This window comes from Cottoperca gobio, chromosome 17 (genome assembly GCF_900634415.1).
Source record: "Cottoperca gobio chromosome 17, fCotGob3.1, whole genome shotgun sequence".
NCBI classification, from domain to species: domain Eukaryota; kingdom Metazoa; phylum Chordata; class Actinopteri; order Perciformes; family Bovichtidae; genus Cottoperca; species Cottoperca gobio.
The window spans coordinates 25112798-25126464 of NC_041371.1; the positions used below are offsets into that span (position 1 = coordinate 25112798).

Sequence of the window (13667 nt, forward strand, 5' to 3'; positions counted from 1 at the left end):
CATCTACGTAACATTGCAAAAATAAGACACATGTCTCAAAATGATGCAGAAAAACTAGTCCATGCATTTGTTACTTCAAGGCTGGATTACTGCAACTCATTGTTATCAGGTTGTCCCAAAAAGTCGCTTAAGACTCTTCAGTTGATCTAAAATGCAGCAGCATGTGTATTGACAAGAACAAGGAAACGGGATCATATTACTCCTGTATTGGCTGCTCTGCACTGGCTCCCGGTAAAATACAGAATAGAATTCAAATTCCTTCTCCTGACTTACAAAGCAATTAATGGTCAGGCTCCAGCATATCTTTAAGATCTCATAGTACCTTATAAACCAACTAGAGCATTACGCTCCCAGACTGCAGGGTTACTTGTGGTTCCTAGAGTCTCTAAGAGTACAATGGGAGTCAGAGCCTTCAGCTATCAAGCTCCTCTCCAGTGGAACCAGCTTCCAGTTTGTGTTCGGGAGGCAGACACACTCTCCACATTTAAGAGTAGGCTAAAGACTTTCCTTTTTGATAAAGCTTATAGTTAGGGCTGGCTCAGGTTTTCCCTGGATCAGCCCCTAGTTATGCTGCTATAGGCTTAGACTGCCGGGGGACACCTCCCTGCTCTCTTCCTTCTCTTCCTCTCTCCTCCCCTCCCTCTCTTCTTCTCCCTCTCTATCTGTATGCGTTTATGTAAATGTATGTTACTAACTCATCATCCGGGGCATCATCCCCGTAGTTTCTTTTTCTCATGTGGCAGGTTGCCACTGATAAAGTTTACGTCAGGATCAGGAATCGTGGCTGCCCCTGCTGCCCTGGTCCTGCTGGACACCGGGAAGCCTTTTTGATATTTTCCTGGATTCATCCATACTTTCTCTTTTTTCAACACAACATAATTTCTGTCAAATGTTGTATTTGTACTATGTGGTTTATCCTGTACATACGACATCTATTGCACGTCTGTCCGTCCTGGGAGAGGGATCCCTCCTCAGTTGCTCTCCCTGAGGTTTCTTCCATTTTTCCCCCTTTAATTATGGGGTTTCTTTTAGGAAGTTTTTCCTTGTGCGATGCGAGGGTCTAAGGACAGAGGGTGTCGTAACCTGTACAGTCTGTAAAGCACACTGAGACAAATGTATAATTTGTGATATTGGGCTATACAAATACATTTGATTTGATTTGATTAGGGATGTGATAGGACTACATGGACAACCTGGAGGGAAAAACAGGTTAAGAACTACATGTTTTTAAAATAGAACAGAATAGAAATAGAATATGTATTGCCCACATAAGTGACTCATCACCAGCTGGTTAATAAGGCATGGATTTATAATCAATTTCAAGAAATCAATAATGGACCTTTTGTCCAGATTATTTGTAGTTCTACAGGTCTATATTGACTTCTCAAGGAAGCACATCAAAACCATTGGTTAGTTTATTTAATTTGAAATAAACCTATGCACTCATCCAGTCCGGCCTCTCCGTCGGCCTCCTGAGCGGCTCCGCCCACATCCAGCACGGCCTCCTGAGCGGCTCCGGCCGCCTCCAGCCTGGCCTCTCCGCCGGCCTCCTGAACGGCCCCGCCCGCTTCGCCGGCCTCCTACTCGGCCTCCGGAGCGGTGGCCTCCTTGTTTGAGCCTTGATGGTCTAATTAGGGGGTACCTGTGTAGGTGAGGTGCTGTCCATTGTGCTGAAAAAATGAGGGGAAAAGATCGACAGAACATGTCTCTTACTTTCTTTTCTTGGTTTTTGTGGTTGTAAATATAGCTTGTGGCTGTCATGATCGTGATTTTGTATATCCTGTTTTATTTTGAAGTGTTCACTCCCCCTTGTGTCATGTCTAGTTGTACTTCCTGTCTGTGTGTTTTCCCTCTCTGTGATTGCTGCCGGGCCGCGACATCACCTTGTTTCTGCTGCCCCCTGTTTCTGCTGCCAGGCCGCGACAGCCTCCTGTTTCTGCTTCCGGGCCATGACAGACCCCTGTTTCAGCTGCTGGGCCGTGACAGTCTTCAGTTCCCGCTGCCGGACCTCCGCATACTCCCATTCCCGCTGCCGGACCTCCACAGACTCCCGCTCCCGCTGCCGGACCTCCGCAGACCCCCGTCTCCGCTGTCGGATCTCTGCAGACATCCTCTCCAGCTGATGGCGGACCGCTGCAGACCACAGCTGTTCCCCAACTGCCCCTCGAGACACCAGCCCCTGTGCTCCCGTTGTCCCTCGAGCCCCTGTGCTCCTGTTGTCCCTCGAGACCCCAGCCCCTGTGCTCCCTTTGCCCCCGAGACCCCAGCCCCTGTAATCCCTCCGTCCCTCGAGACCCCAGCCCCTGTGCTCCCTCCATCCCTCGAGACCCCAGCCCCTATGCTCCCTCCGTCCCTTTAGACCCCAGCCTCTGTGCTCCCTCCGTCCCTCGAGACCCCAGCCCCTGTGCTCCCGTTGTCCCTCGAGCCCCTGTGCTCCTGTTGTCCCTCGAGACCCCAGCCCCTGTGCTCCCTTTGCCCCCCGAGACCCCAGCCCCTGTGCTCCCTCGGTCCCTCGAGACCCCAGCCCCTGTGCTCCCTCCGTCCCTCGAGACCCCAGCCCCTGTGCTCCCTCCGTCCCACGACACTCCAGCCCCTGTGCTCCCTCCGTCCCTCCAGACCAGCCTCCTGAGCGGCTCCGGCCGCCTCCAGCCCGGCCGCCTCCAGCCCGGCCTCTCCGCCGGCCTCCTGAGCAGCCTAAGCCTCTCCGCCGGCCTCCTGAGCATCCCCGCCCGCTTCGCCGGCCTCCAGAGCGGGGGCCTCCTTGTTTGCCCCTTGATCCCTCCTCCGGTCCCCCTCCTCTCACCCTACTGGATTTTTTTTGTGATTTTTGTTTTTGAGGGGGTACTGTCATGATCAGGATTTTGTATATCCGGTTTTATTTTGAAGTGTTCACTCCCCCTTGTGTCATGTCCTGTCTGTGTGTTTTCCCTCTCTGTGATTGTTGATTTGTTCCTCCTGTGTCCGTTCACCTTGCCCTTGTGTTTTAGCTTCTCTCCCCAGCTGTGTCTCGTTCCCCTCGTTTAGTGTCTGTGTGTATATATCCCTGTCTGTCCCAGTGTTCCTTGTCAGTTCGTCATCTAAGTGTCACCCTTGCATATGTCTCTTTGTGCTTCCTCGTGCTCCCCGTGTCGTCCTGGTTTGTGTTTAAAGTTTTACTTTTTGCCTTATTTTGTAATTTCAGAAGCTTTTTGGAATAAAGCCCTCTTTTTGTTAATCTCCTCGTCTGCCACCTTGCATTTGCAGTATTGCAGTCCTCACCTTTTCCCCACCGTGACAGTGGCCCTAATTCCATTTCCTCTGTTTCTCTCAGAGAGAGACAGAGTGAAAGAGAGAGTCATGTTTCACTGAAGCTCTCACAGAAATTAAATTGTTTTAACCTGAGATAAACCTACTATATTTTTAAAAACTCAAACCTAAAAGAGAGGAAAACAGCAAGGAAGACAGGCACAAATAAAAGGATCATAGAAGCCAAGAAAGGTATAGAGACTCAGAGAAGAGATGTTGGCAAACACGGCAGCTAATGACACAGAACAAAAGCGGGAAGTTTACGCTACACTAACCTAAGGACAAAAAGACTCCAAACTCTAGCAGAGTCTTTCTCCCACTCAAGGAAAACTGTAGGGTATGTAAGGTAATCCACAAAGCCTTATTTTAGCTCAAGATATTCAAAGGCTGGTTCTTTGCTAACTTAAAGTAGCCTAAGATCAATTGGTTTGATAAAGGATGCCAACAAAAAAGAAAATAACTTTCTCCAACCAAAAATACAGAGACCCGCAGTTATACACGTCCTTTACTGTGACATGCTTAAACTAAATAAACGGAGACATTTGGATTAATCACTTCAAATTTTTTTATCAACTGTGATTTAGAACAAACACATATAACTGAAACAAAGTTAAACAAACTCCCAGAACCCGTAGGATCTCCTGATTACTGAGCAAGAACTGGAAAAAGACTTAATTAATCCTAAACAAAATGTTTAAACATGTAAGTAAAGTAAAGTAAAAAATCTGATTTTCTGTACTTCCCTGACATCTAGAATTGTGGTCTCATTACACCGATTTTTTAAAACTGAGATAAATCTGACCCTGATAATTACAGAGGCATCTGTGTGAACAGTGACCTGGGGAAGGTTTTCTGTAGCATTATACATTTTTGGCTTATAGACCTATTTATGAAACACAATCTGAGCAAAAGTCAAATTGGATTCATACCAAATCATGGCACATCAGACCACATTTACACCCTACACACCCTAGTGGACAAGTGTGTAAATTTAAAATAAAAACAATATTTGCTTGTTTCATTTATTTCAAAAAAGCATTTGATTCAATTTGGCACATCAGTTTATTTTACAAACTACTTCAAAGAGGTGTAGAGGGTAAAACATTTGACTTAATAAAATCCATGTACACAACAAATTGTGCGGCATCAAGAATGGACACAAGAGAACAACATATATTTCTCAAGATGGACTTCAACAGAGGTTGAACATACTTGAATGTAACTGTCAGACCTGGGCCCTGGGAATTAACAAAAAAAAAGAAATTTCAAAAAGGATCCAGATCCACAAATATAATTTTACACAGAGAGAGAGAGAGAGAGAGAGAGAGAGAGAGAGAGAGAGAGAGAGAGAGAGAGAGAGAGAGAGAGAGAGAGACACACACACACACACACACACACAAATGAGTCAAAGATAAAGAGAGATAAACCTACTATATTTTTGAAAAAAATCAAACCTAAAAGAGAGGAAATGTCAGGGAAACAAATATAACTTTGCAATTGGAACATATAAAATAGAAAAATGTAGAGAGAGAGAGAGAGGCTCCAATGGGTTGTTAAGATGTCTGTGTCTTTTATTATTTATATGTATTTAATGTACTTGTCCAAAATGTATTTGGCAATAACAAAGACTCAGACTGTCCTGTAAGTATCATAAAGCCTTTTTATCACAGTTTAAACATGTTCACTTAGTTCATGTTGTTTTTGAGACTTAACTACACTGAGTCATCAGAGGAATGTGCTTAGCTGACATGAAACTGCTCAAGATGTTCTGTCAAAAAGGGAAACGATCTTATTACTCATCCAATCCAACAATATACAACAATGCAAATAATTAAAAGATTTTTTTCCCATAAAACAACAGAAGTAATAGCAATATTAGCAATATTGGCATATTGTCAAAAACACCACACTTCTAAACACTTCTTCTAAACACACTTCTATTTTGCATTCAACATTAAATCAACAATCACTTATTACATCATTCTCTCTATATTCACTGGTCTGCCTCAACTCTCATGTGACAGTAACAGAGCAAAAAAGAAAGAAAAATAGAAAGTCGTTTTTTAAAAATGTATGTATGGTTGGGACTGAGGGCAGCTACGTTAGGGTTTGCCCACTACTCAGAATTTAAACCTCACTGACCAGCTGAAGACACATACTGATTTAACATTCATTCTTGACATTGGACACAGCAGATTAAAATATAGATAGATATTGTTCAATTGTATTCCTGAATTTTCTTTAACAACAGTAGTATGAGTCTCAGAAGACACTTGTATAAAAGTACACATAACAATCCTTCTTCATGTAACCTTTTTCACATAAGAAGAAGAAAGAGAATTTTAATACAAATACAATACATGCTTTTTAAAAAAGTATGATAAAAGCTAATCATTTAAATTTGAGAAGTATATGTTAAACACTCCGCACTATTTAGTATTAATTAATTAATTGATAAAAAAGGATTTGATTGTTTCTAACTAATAACGACATTTTACAGTGTAGACTAGGAGTCTGACTGGAAGTAAACATGCAGTGAACTCTATGTTTGGAGTGAAATTTGGTCTGTCTGTCTGCCTGTCTAGTACTCATAAGCAGAGTGTGGTGTCTTTTGTGATGTGGTTCTGGTGCTCTGGCTGCTGAGGCTCATGTTTCCCTTTAGACAGGGGATCCTCTTAGCCATCAGCCTTCTGAAGTGGCTCTGGAACTTCTTTCCCACAAATGTGTAAAACATGGGACTAATGCAACAATACAAATAGGCTATGTTTCGGGACACATAAAGTGCATAGTCCAAGCGTTCTGCGTCAGAACACGAGTCATTATCACTGGTGCTGGAGATCTGAATAGCTCGTAGGAGGATGACGATATTGTAGGGTGTCCAGCAGGCGAAGAAGGTGAAGATGATGACAAATATGAGCTTGATGGCGCGGCACTTCTCCCTCATGCGGGTGGACAGGATGCGGACAGTGATGCTGATGTAGCAGTACATCACCATGAACAAAGGGAGGAGGAAGAAGAGAAGGAATTGTTGGTAATAACTTACCAGACGCCAGCGCTCCATGATGCTCTCGTGGTATCCTGACTCCTCACAGGTCAGTCCATTGAATGGGTTTTTCCCCACATTTTTGAAAACCAGCTCTTTCACACTCGCTACAATACTGATGCACCAAACAACCACTGACGCAATGATGGCATTTGCCTTTTTCCTGCTCTTAGCAGCTGCCACTGCATGCACCACTGCAAGGTATCGGTCAAATGTCATGAGTGTGAGAAAGAGGATGGAGCTGTAGAAGCCAATGAAGTAGGCACTACTGATCATCTTACACAGAGCCACGCCAAAAATCCACTCAGACAGATGGTACGTTGCCCAGAAAGGGAGACTGGATGCAAAGAGAAGGTTGGAGAGGACCAAATTCAGGAGGAAGATGTTTGTCACTGTGCTAAGCTTCTCATACTTGTAGATGATGAAGAGAACAAGCCCGTTACCAAGGAAACTCAGGAGGAAGTTTGCATAGTAGAAAACTGGGATAAATTTTGCACCAAACTGGTTGACAGCCTGCTTTGAACAGAGCTGAATAATTTCACTTACTACATAGCTTGGGACAGTTGAGTTATTGGCTTCATATAATAGATCCTTGAAGAGCAGATAATTGTCATCATCGCTCATGGCTGGGCTTTGACCTGTGAGACATTAAAGAGCCATGTTAGTCGTTTTGCTGGTAGTTGAAGTAATTTCTCATAAAACACAACTGGTCCTTATCACATAAGATGAACTACACCTCAGCTGACACGCAGCAAATAATAAAGATGTCTATTCCGTGACGTCACCCATAGGTGTCTGAAGGGACGTTATAAAGCTCAAAGTGAGATCTGGATGCACATACATAGCAAGCGATGAACCAATATTAATGCAATGATACATATTACTGATTAAATACATGTATTTCATGGTTTTTTTTCACCTGTAGAAATTAAGAAGAGCAGTTATTACCATGGCGAACAACTAATAAAGATCCAAACAACATAAAATCTCTCAGAGTAACTGCTTTGAAAAATGCAGAGAGTAGTGTTATGAAATAACTGACAGTTAAACCAATGACCTCATACGTGATCCATCATTTTGTGTGGATTTTCTTTTGTTAATCTCAAAATAAAGAATTGAAACTGCTGACTGCAGTAAAAAAAAGTCCTGACTCTCACAACAGTGTGCAATACTTGTTCCCAGAAATTAGTCATTATCAGCTCCACAAGTTTGAGTTTTATATTCGTTACCTCTGAACTTGTTTTCATTTTGAAAAAGTTTTTGGGAATAAATGACATTATTTGGACCCTCTTGTCTTCAGTGTGGTCAACCTACAAAGTGAATAAAAGTGAATTGTGCAACAGTTCTTCACCTTGCTCTCCGCAGTTTGCACAAGCAGATGTATATCTGAATATATGAAGCTCATGTTAAGAGCTCCTTTAATTGCTGGTGTACCATTTAGAAAGCTATGAGTTTATTTTCCTGTAAACTTGTTTGACATTGTATTAATGTATAATATTTATCACAGGGACAGTTTATATTAACACATAATGAGGTTGTGTTGTTGTATTTGTGATAAATATTGAGAAAGTGGCTAGTTATTAGTACAGTGTACATTTATGCTAAGTGACAAGTAGATGTCAGTTTAGTACATTCATAGCTGACTATGCATATTATGTATTATAACACAAATGCATCTGCCCTGTGTATCCTTAATCACGGTATTTAAATTTACTAAATGGTATTTAAGTATTTTTGAATATATTTTCAATTGTATTAAGACCTTATCCTCTATTAATAAATCAATAAATAATATATGACTTAAAAAACAGATATACTATTGTTTTACCTTTATCTATTAAGTGTGGTTAGTTAATGAATGTTCTGATACTGTCCTTTTAATTCAATTTGATCAACCTGATAATCCATTTATTTTACACCATCAGTAGCAAATGTACATATCCTGTTTGTACAAACACTAACTTTGTAACATCGGAGAGTGGAGATGACATCGAAACCTTTCTTCTCGTCTTAGAACAGTGTTTTCAATAACTATCATTGCACCTTTACCGTTGCTTTCTGTGACTTGTTCACCGGCCTCGTGAAAAGAGACTGCTGCTGCCCTAAGCTGCCTTTAACTCACGGCTTGTTCTGCCCGCAGTGCTGCAGCTGGGTAGTTAGCATGGTAGCTTCTGTGACACTTACCAAAGTGTCTCTCACAATGTGCCGCTTTGCCGTTGCCCCGCAAATGAGACATACACACTTATCTTTCACTGTTGTAAAAAATAATTCTTCCTCCTGTGAAGTAAATAAACTCCTGATTGTATTGTGTCACATTTATATGTGCACACAATGGCATTATTTACCATCAGAAGAAATCTTAAGATTTTAAATGAATCATTATAAAATGGTTACTGTTCATTTTTAAATCAAAGTAGAAATCTTCATTTCTGCAGCTTTATATAAGCTTATAAGACTTTAAAGTTTAAATCACGATATTGTCAGTGTGACAAATTAATATGAATTAGATAGTAATTTCAGTATTTTGTATGAAGTTGAGAGTTTAGTTTACTACTAGTGCTGTTTGATCTGATGAAAACTCCCATTTAAAGAGACACTTCATCCTCACCATGCATTTGATATAAAATAAGTACCATAATTATGCCAGTTTCAAACCAGAATTAAATAGAAAAACATAAATGTATACTATTCATAAAGAAGCATAAAGAATTGATAACTGTCAAAGAAAACAACAACAGACTGTTGATGTCACTGTTGTAAAGACTGATTGAACTCACCTGTGCAGTTTTGTGGTAATGCAAAGAGAGGAGGATGGGGAGCACAAGGAAACCCGGACTCCTCCGTGGTCACTGCAGCAGATTTAGTTGAAGAGTTTAGTGACAGAGAGGTATCTGCTAAAGGGGCAGTCCTACAAACAGACTGTTGTGTTGTAGTGTGGTGGCAAAATGTACAGATTAGAGACAGAGCATCATTACACGTGCATCCGCACCCTTATTTACCCTAATGGTTTGCCATTATCGTCCCGCGGCACATGCCGAGAGTGGTATGCTGCCCGTCAGACTGTCACACAAGTAACGTCCCTGATGTATATTATTTAAAATAATATTTTCTGTCTTTAATAAATAATTGTGTAACATAAGTCTCTCTCATCTAACACCGTAGCCAGTCTGACTAATCGATAACAGACATTTAGCGTCAACTAACTACTAACGCAATACTTGTATTATGTTGGCATGTTTACTAGCAGAACGCGATCACACATTATATAAACGTAGCGGAACATTACCAGGCATACGTGTGACATAGTATTTATTATTCACCATATTTTGAACAACGACCTATTGCTATCATTTCGGCATTAGCCGTTTTGAACACCAACCTATCTCTCTGATCCGGGGGCATACTGTCGGGAAAAAGTCCTTTCTCCGGGTCAGAAGTCTAGTCTGGACCTCTTCCTCAAACACTTTAAATCTAATAAGCTATTAAAGTTCTGGTCTAGTTCTAGTCTTAAAGTTATAACAGATTCAAAATAAGTTCACTGGAGAAGAACAAAGTCAGATACAATAGAGCAGGGGTCACCAGCCTTTTTGATACTGAGAGCTACTTCAAGGGTACTAAATAATACAAAGGGCTACTTGTACTTGATAAACTTCCTGAATAACATAGTTGCACGATTCACCTTTAATGATAATATTATCATTAATAATAATAATAATAATAATAATAATAATAATAATAATAATAATAATAATAATCATAATAAATATTCATTTATGTGAAGAGACTGTCTGATCACATGTTAATGTAAATTATTCCTCACAATGATTATTAACATTTACCATGGTAGGAAACAGATATATTTAAACATGCAACATTATTTTTTTACGTTCTCAATCTATTTCAACATTTGAAAGTCAGAGTTATCACATCTCTGATATTTCTGTAAATATCTTTATTGACAGTTTTGTATGAATGAGCACATTTGTAGCATTTTGTTCAAAATCTAAATTTTAGTACAAAATATGTGATATTTTAGTACAGATATCTTTACTGGGTTAGGATTAGGGTAACCCTTGTGTAAAAAAAATAAGGAAATCATTAACTGTCACATCTTCAAATCATATCCTGTTTGTACAAACACTAACTTTGTAACATCGGAGAGTGGAGATGACATCGAAACCTTTCTTCTCGTCTTAGAACAGTGTTTTCAATAACTATCATTGCACCTTTACCGTTGCTTTCTGTGACTTGTTCACCGGCCTCGTGAAAAGAGACTGCTGCTGCCCTAAACTGCCTTTAACTCACGGCTTGTTCTGCCCGCAGTGCTGCAGCTGGGTAGTTAGCATGGTAGCTTCTGTGACACGTACCAAAGTGTCTCTCACAATGTGCCGCTTTGCCGTTGCCCCGCAAATGAGACATACACACTTATCTTTCACCGTTGTAAAAAATAATTCTTCCTCCTGTGAAGTAAATAAACTCCTGATTGTATTGTGTCACATTTAATGATTATCACATGTACTCGTCCACCTCAATCAAAATGTATTATTGCACAAATGTATAATGAGCACTATATTAGTTATGAATTGATTCGGATCGTGGACTTGGTGTGTGAAAGTGTCCTCGGCTGAGGGTATTTTTGAAATGCTGTCATCATCACCTTAAATAAATAAGTATCTTGATCATCTAGAAGTTTACTGGATTCATTTGAAAGGCAATCACAGCGCCCTTTGGGCTTCAAAACCCAACACTCCCAATCATTGTAATAGTTAGTTTTCTTTCGCTTTTCTGCCATGTTCAGCGTAAACAACGCACCTAGCGCCCAATCGTAGTTGCTCAGCTAGATTTAGCTTACAGGGTCAGGTTCATATATACATAAAACATTTTTGTTTTTTAAATTCTATATTCAATATTGTCATTTTAAAATAAAGAATAATTCAAGTGTTATTGAATTTTTTTAAAAACAGCAAAACAATTAAATACAAATTTTAGACGGGAGCTTCATGGTGACTAGTGCTATTTTTAGAACATTTTGTTCCTGAAACCTTTAAATTCCGCTTCCGGCAAAATACTTTCAAAGCTTCGACTTTACACATCTGAACCTCATCATAAGAAAGGAGTTCAGAACTCATTGTAGAGTAGAAGGTTTGTTTACAACACGCTTGAAGAATAAGCTAAATACAATGTAAACACGTAGAGAATAAATCCAATATGGCGGCCCTTGTAGCCTGTGTGAGGGGTGCTCACTGGGTTGTCATTAACAGTCAAGTACTATCATATGCCCTCACTACAGCCGCATGTCACCTCATATAGGCGCATGTCACCCCTTATCTCCATCACTATTGTGAAGTAAATAACTCCTGATTGTATTAATTCACATTTGATTATTATATATTATATATTACATATTATCACATGTATTTGTCCACCTCAATCAATATGTATTTTTGCACAACATGTATTTCTGCACAACATGTATAATGAGCACTATATTAGCTATGAATGTAAAAACACGTCGGGTACGTTTCTCTACATGATAGTTTCAGGTCTACAAATCATCTTGTCACAATGCTGCTCTCCAAGGGGCGTGACCACGCCAACGTGGACCAATGAGGAGAGGCTACACCCATATGAATAGAACTATGTCAAATTGTTGTTGTGGATTTTGTACACTTTCCGCTTTGCCAACAGACAGCTAACTAGATCTTTATTGATTCGGCCTGTGGACTTGGTGTGCTGAAAGTGCCCTCGGTTGAGAGTATTATCGAAATACTGTTATCATCACTTTGAATAAATACTATCTTAAACATTCAGAAATTTACTGGATTGATTTGAAAGGCAGTCATAGCGTCCTCAGAACTCCTAAACCCCACACTATATGCTAAGAGTCTCATAAATCTGTCTTTTATGGGTTAACTTGGGGGGCCTTCTTTTCACTACTGTATGCTCAGCGCTTTTACTATGGCCTTCAAACCTGCTGTGCATACAACATACTGTGCTGTCATAAAACAGATTGAGTATTTTGAATATCACACGTCATCGAATTTTCAGACATGCCTGTGGAGGTTCGGGGCATTGAACCTGAGTAGGCGATGTTCAAAACCTCTATTGCTGAAGCTGCGGTGAGCTGTGATCTCAAGGTCTTAGGTTCATCAAGGGGCGTTAACCCTCGAACACCGTGGTGGACCCCGGTGGCCAGGGAAGACATCCGACTGAAGAATGAGTCCTTCCGGGTTATCCGGAAGGACTCCGGAAACAGTTGCAGGGTACCAACGGACTCGAAGGGCGGCAGCCTCTGCCATGGCAGAGGCAAAGCAGCAGGTGTGGGAGAAGTTCGGAGAAGCTATGGAGAAGGAATTTGGGTCGGCACCAAGGTGCTTCTGGAAAACCATCTGGCACCTCAGTAGGGGGAAGCGGGGAACCATACAAGCTGTGTACAGCAAGTGTGGGAAGGAGCAATTTGAGGAACTCCTGAATCCGACTAACACGCCCTCTATGGTAGAGGCAGAGCTGGAAGCTGATGGGGAATCATCGTCAATTTCCCTGATGGAGGTCACTGAGGTAGTCAAACAACGCCACAGTGGCAAAGCCGCAGGGGTTGATGAGATCCGTCCAGAAATGCTGAAGGCTTTGGGTGTTGAAGGGCTGTCTTGGTTGACACGCCTCGTCAACATTGCGTGGAAGTCTGGGACAGTGCATAGGGGGTGGCAGACCAGGGTGGTGGTTCCCCTATTCAAAAAGGGGGACCAGAGAGTGTGTGCCAACTACATGGATATCACAATTCTCACCCTTCCTGGTAAAGTCTTTCATTGAAGAGGAACAATGCGGTTTCCGTCTTGGTCGTGGAACAACGGACCAACTCTTCACTCTCGCAAAGATCCTGGAGCGGGTCTGGGAGTACGCCCATCTGGTCTACATGTGTTTTGTGGATCTGGAGAAGGCATATGACCTGCTGTATACGTTCATATACGTTGTATATGCGCCAACATACGTTTCTGCCATACGGAACTGTGTGAAAGGGCCTTAAGCCACACTGCCTGTGTGACCTGCGGGTGTTGGCTACCTTGCTGAAATGCTGCGGCTCACAGGCAGGCGGTGTCCACCCAGGCATGAAAAATGTATCGATGGATGGCTAAAGAGTAATTCATTATCTTAGAAGGTGAAATACTCCTTGATACATGTTCAACAGTGATCTGACTTTTATTCACTTGATCTTGCATGTCTGGACCCGTGGCACGTCATACTTTGAAAATAAATGACATTTAAAATAATTAAACCCCCACCAAACGTTTCCAATTGGTAATAATATCAAAACCCGGAGACGACAACACAACAATTCCGA

At 41.3% G+C, this 13667-nt stretch overlaps 1 protein-coding gene across 2 annotated transcripts; it reads right to left on the reverse strand.

Moving 5' to 3' along the window:
- Positions 1-4293: 4293 nt before the first annotated feature.
- On the reverse strand, positions 4294-9770 carry LOC115023090 (C-C chemokine receptor type 3-like). 2 transcript variants are annotated; one of them, XM_029454242.1, is made up of 3 exons: positions 9708-9770; positions 9106-9177; positions 4294-6966 (listed from the first exon to the last, which is right to left on the reverse strand). In XM_029454242.1, the coding sequence occupies exon 3, from the start codon at positions 6950-6952 to the stop codon at positions 5867-5869; it is 1086 nt and encodes a 361-aa protein (XP_029310102.1). In that variant the 5' UTR covers positions 6953-6966; positions 9106-9177; positions 9708-9770; the 3' UTR covers positions 4294-5866. The 2 variants fall into 2 exon arrangements, with proteins under 2 accessions (XP_029310102.1, XP_029310103.1); XM_029454243.1 differs by lacking the exon at positions 9708-9770 and adding an exon at positions 9328-9346.
- Between the last annotated feature and the right edge of the window lie 3897 nt (positions 9771-13667).

Excerpts from the sequence above, each read along its gene's own strand:
- LOC115023090 (XM_029454242.1), bottom strand. The coding sequence starts at position 6,952 with ATGAGCGATGATGACAATTATCTGCTCTTCAAGGATCTATTATATGAA.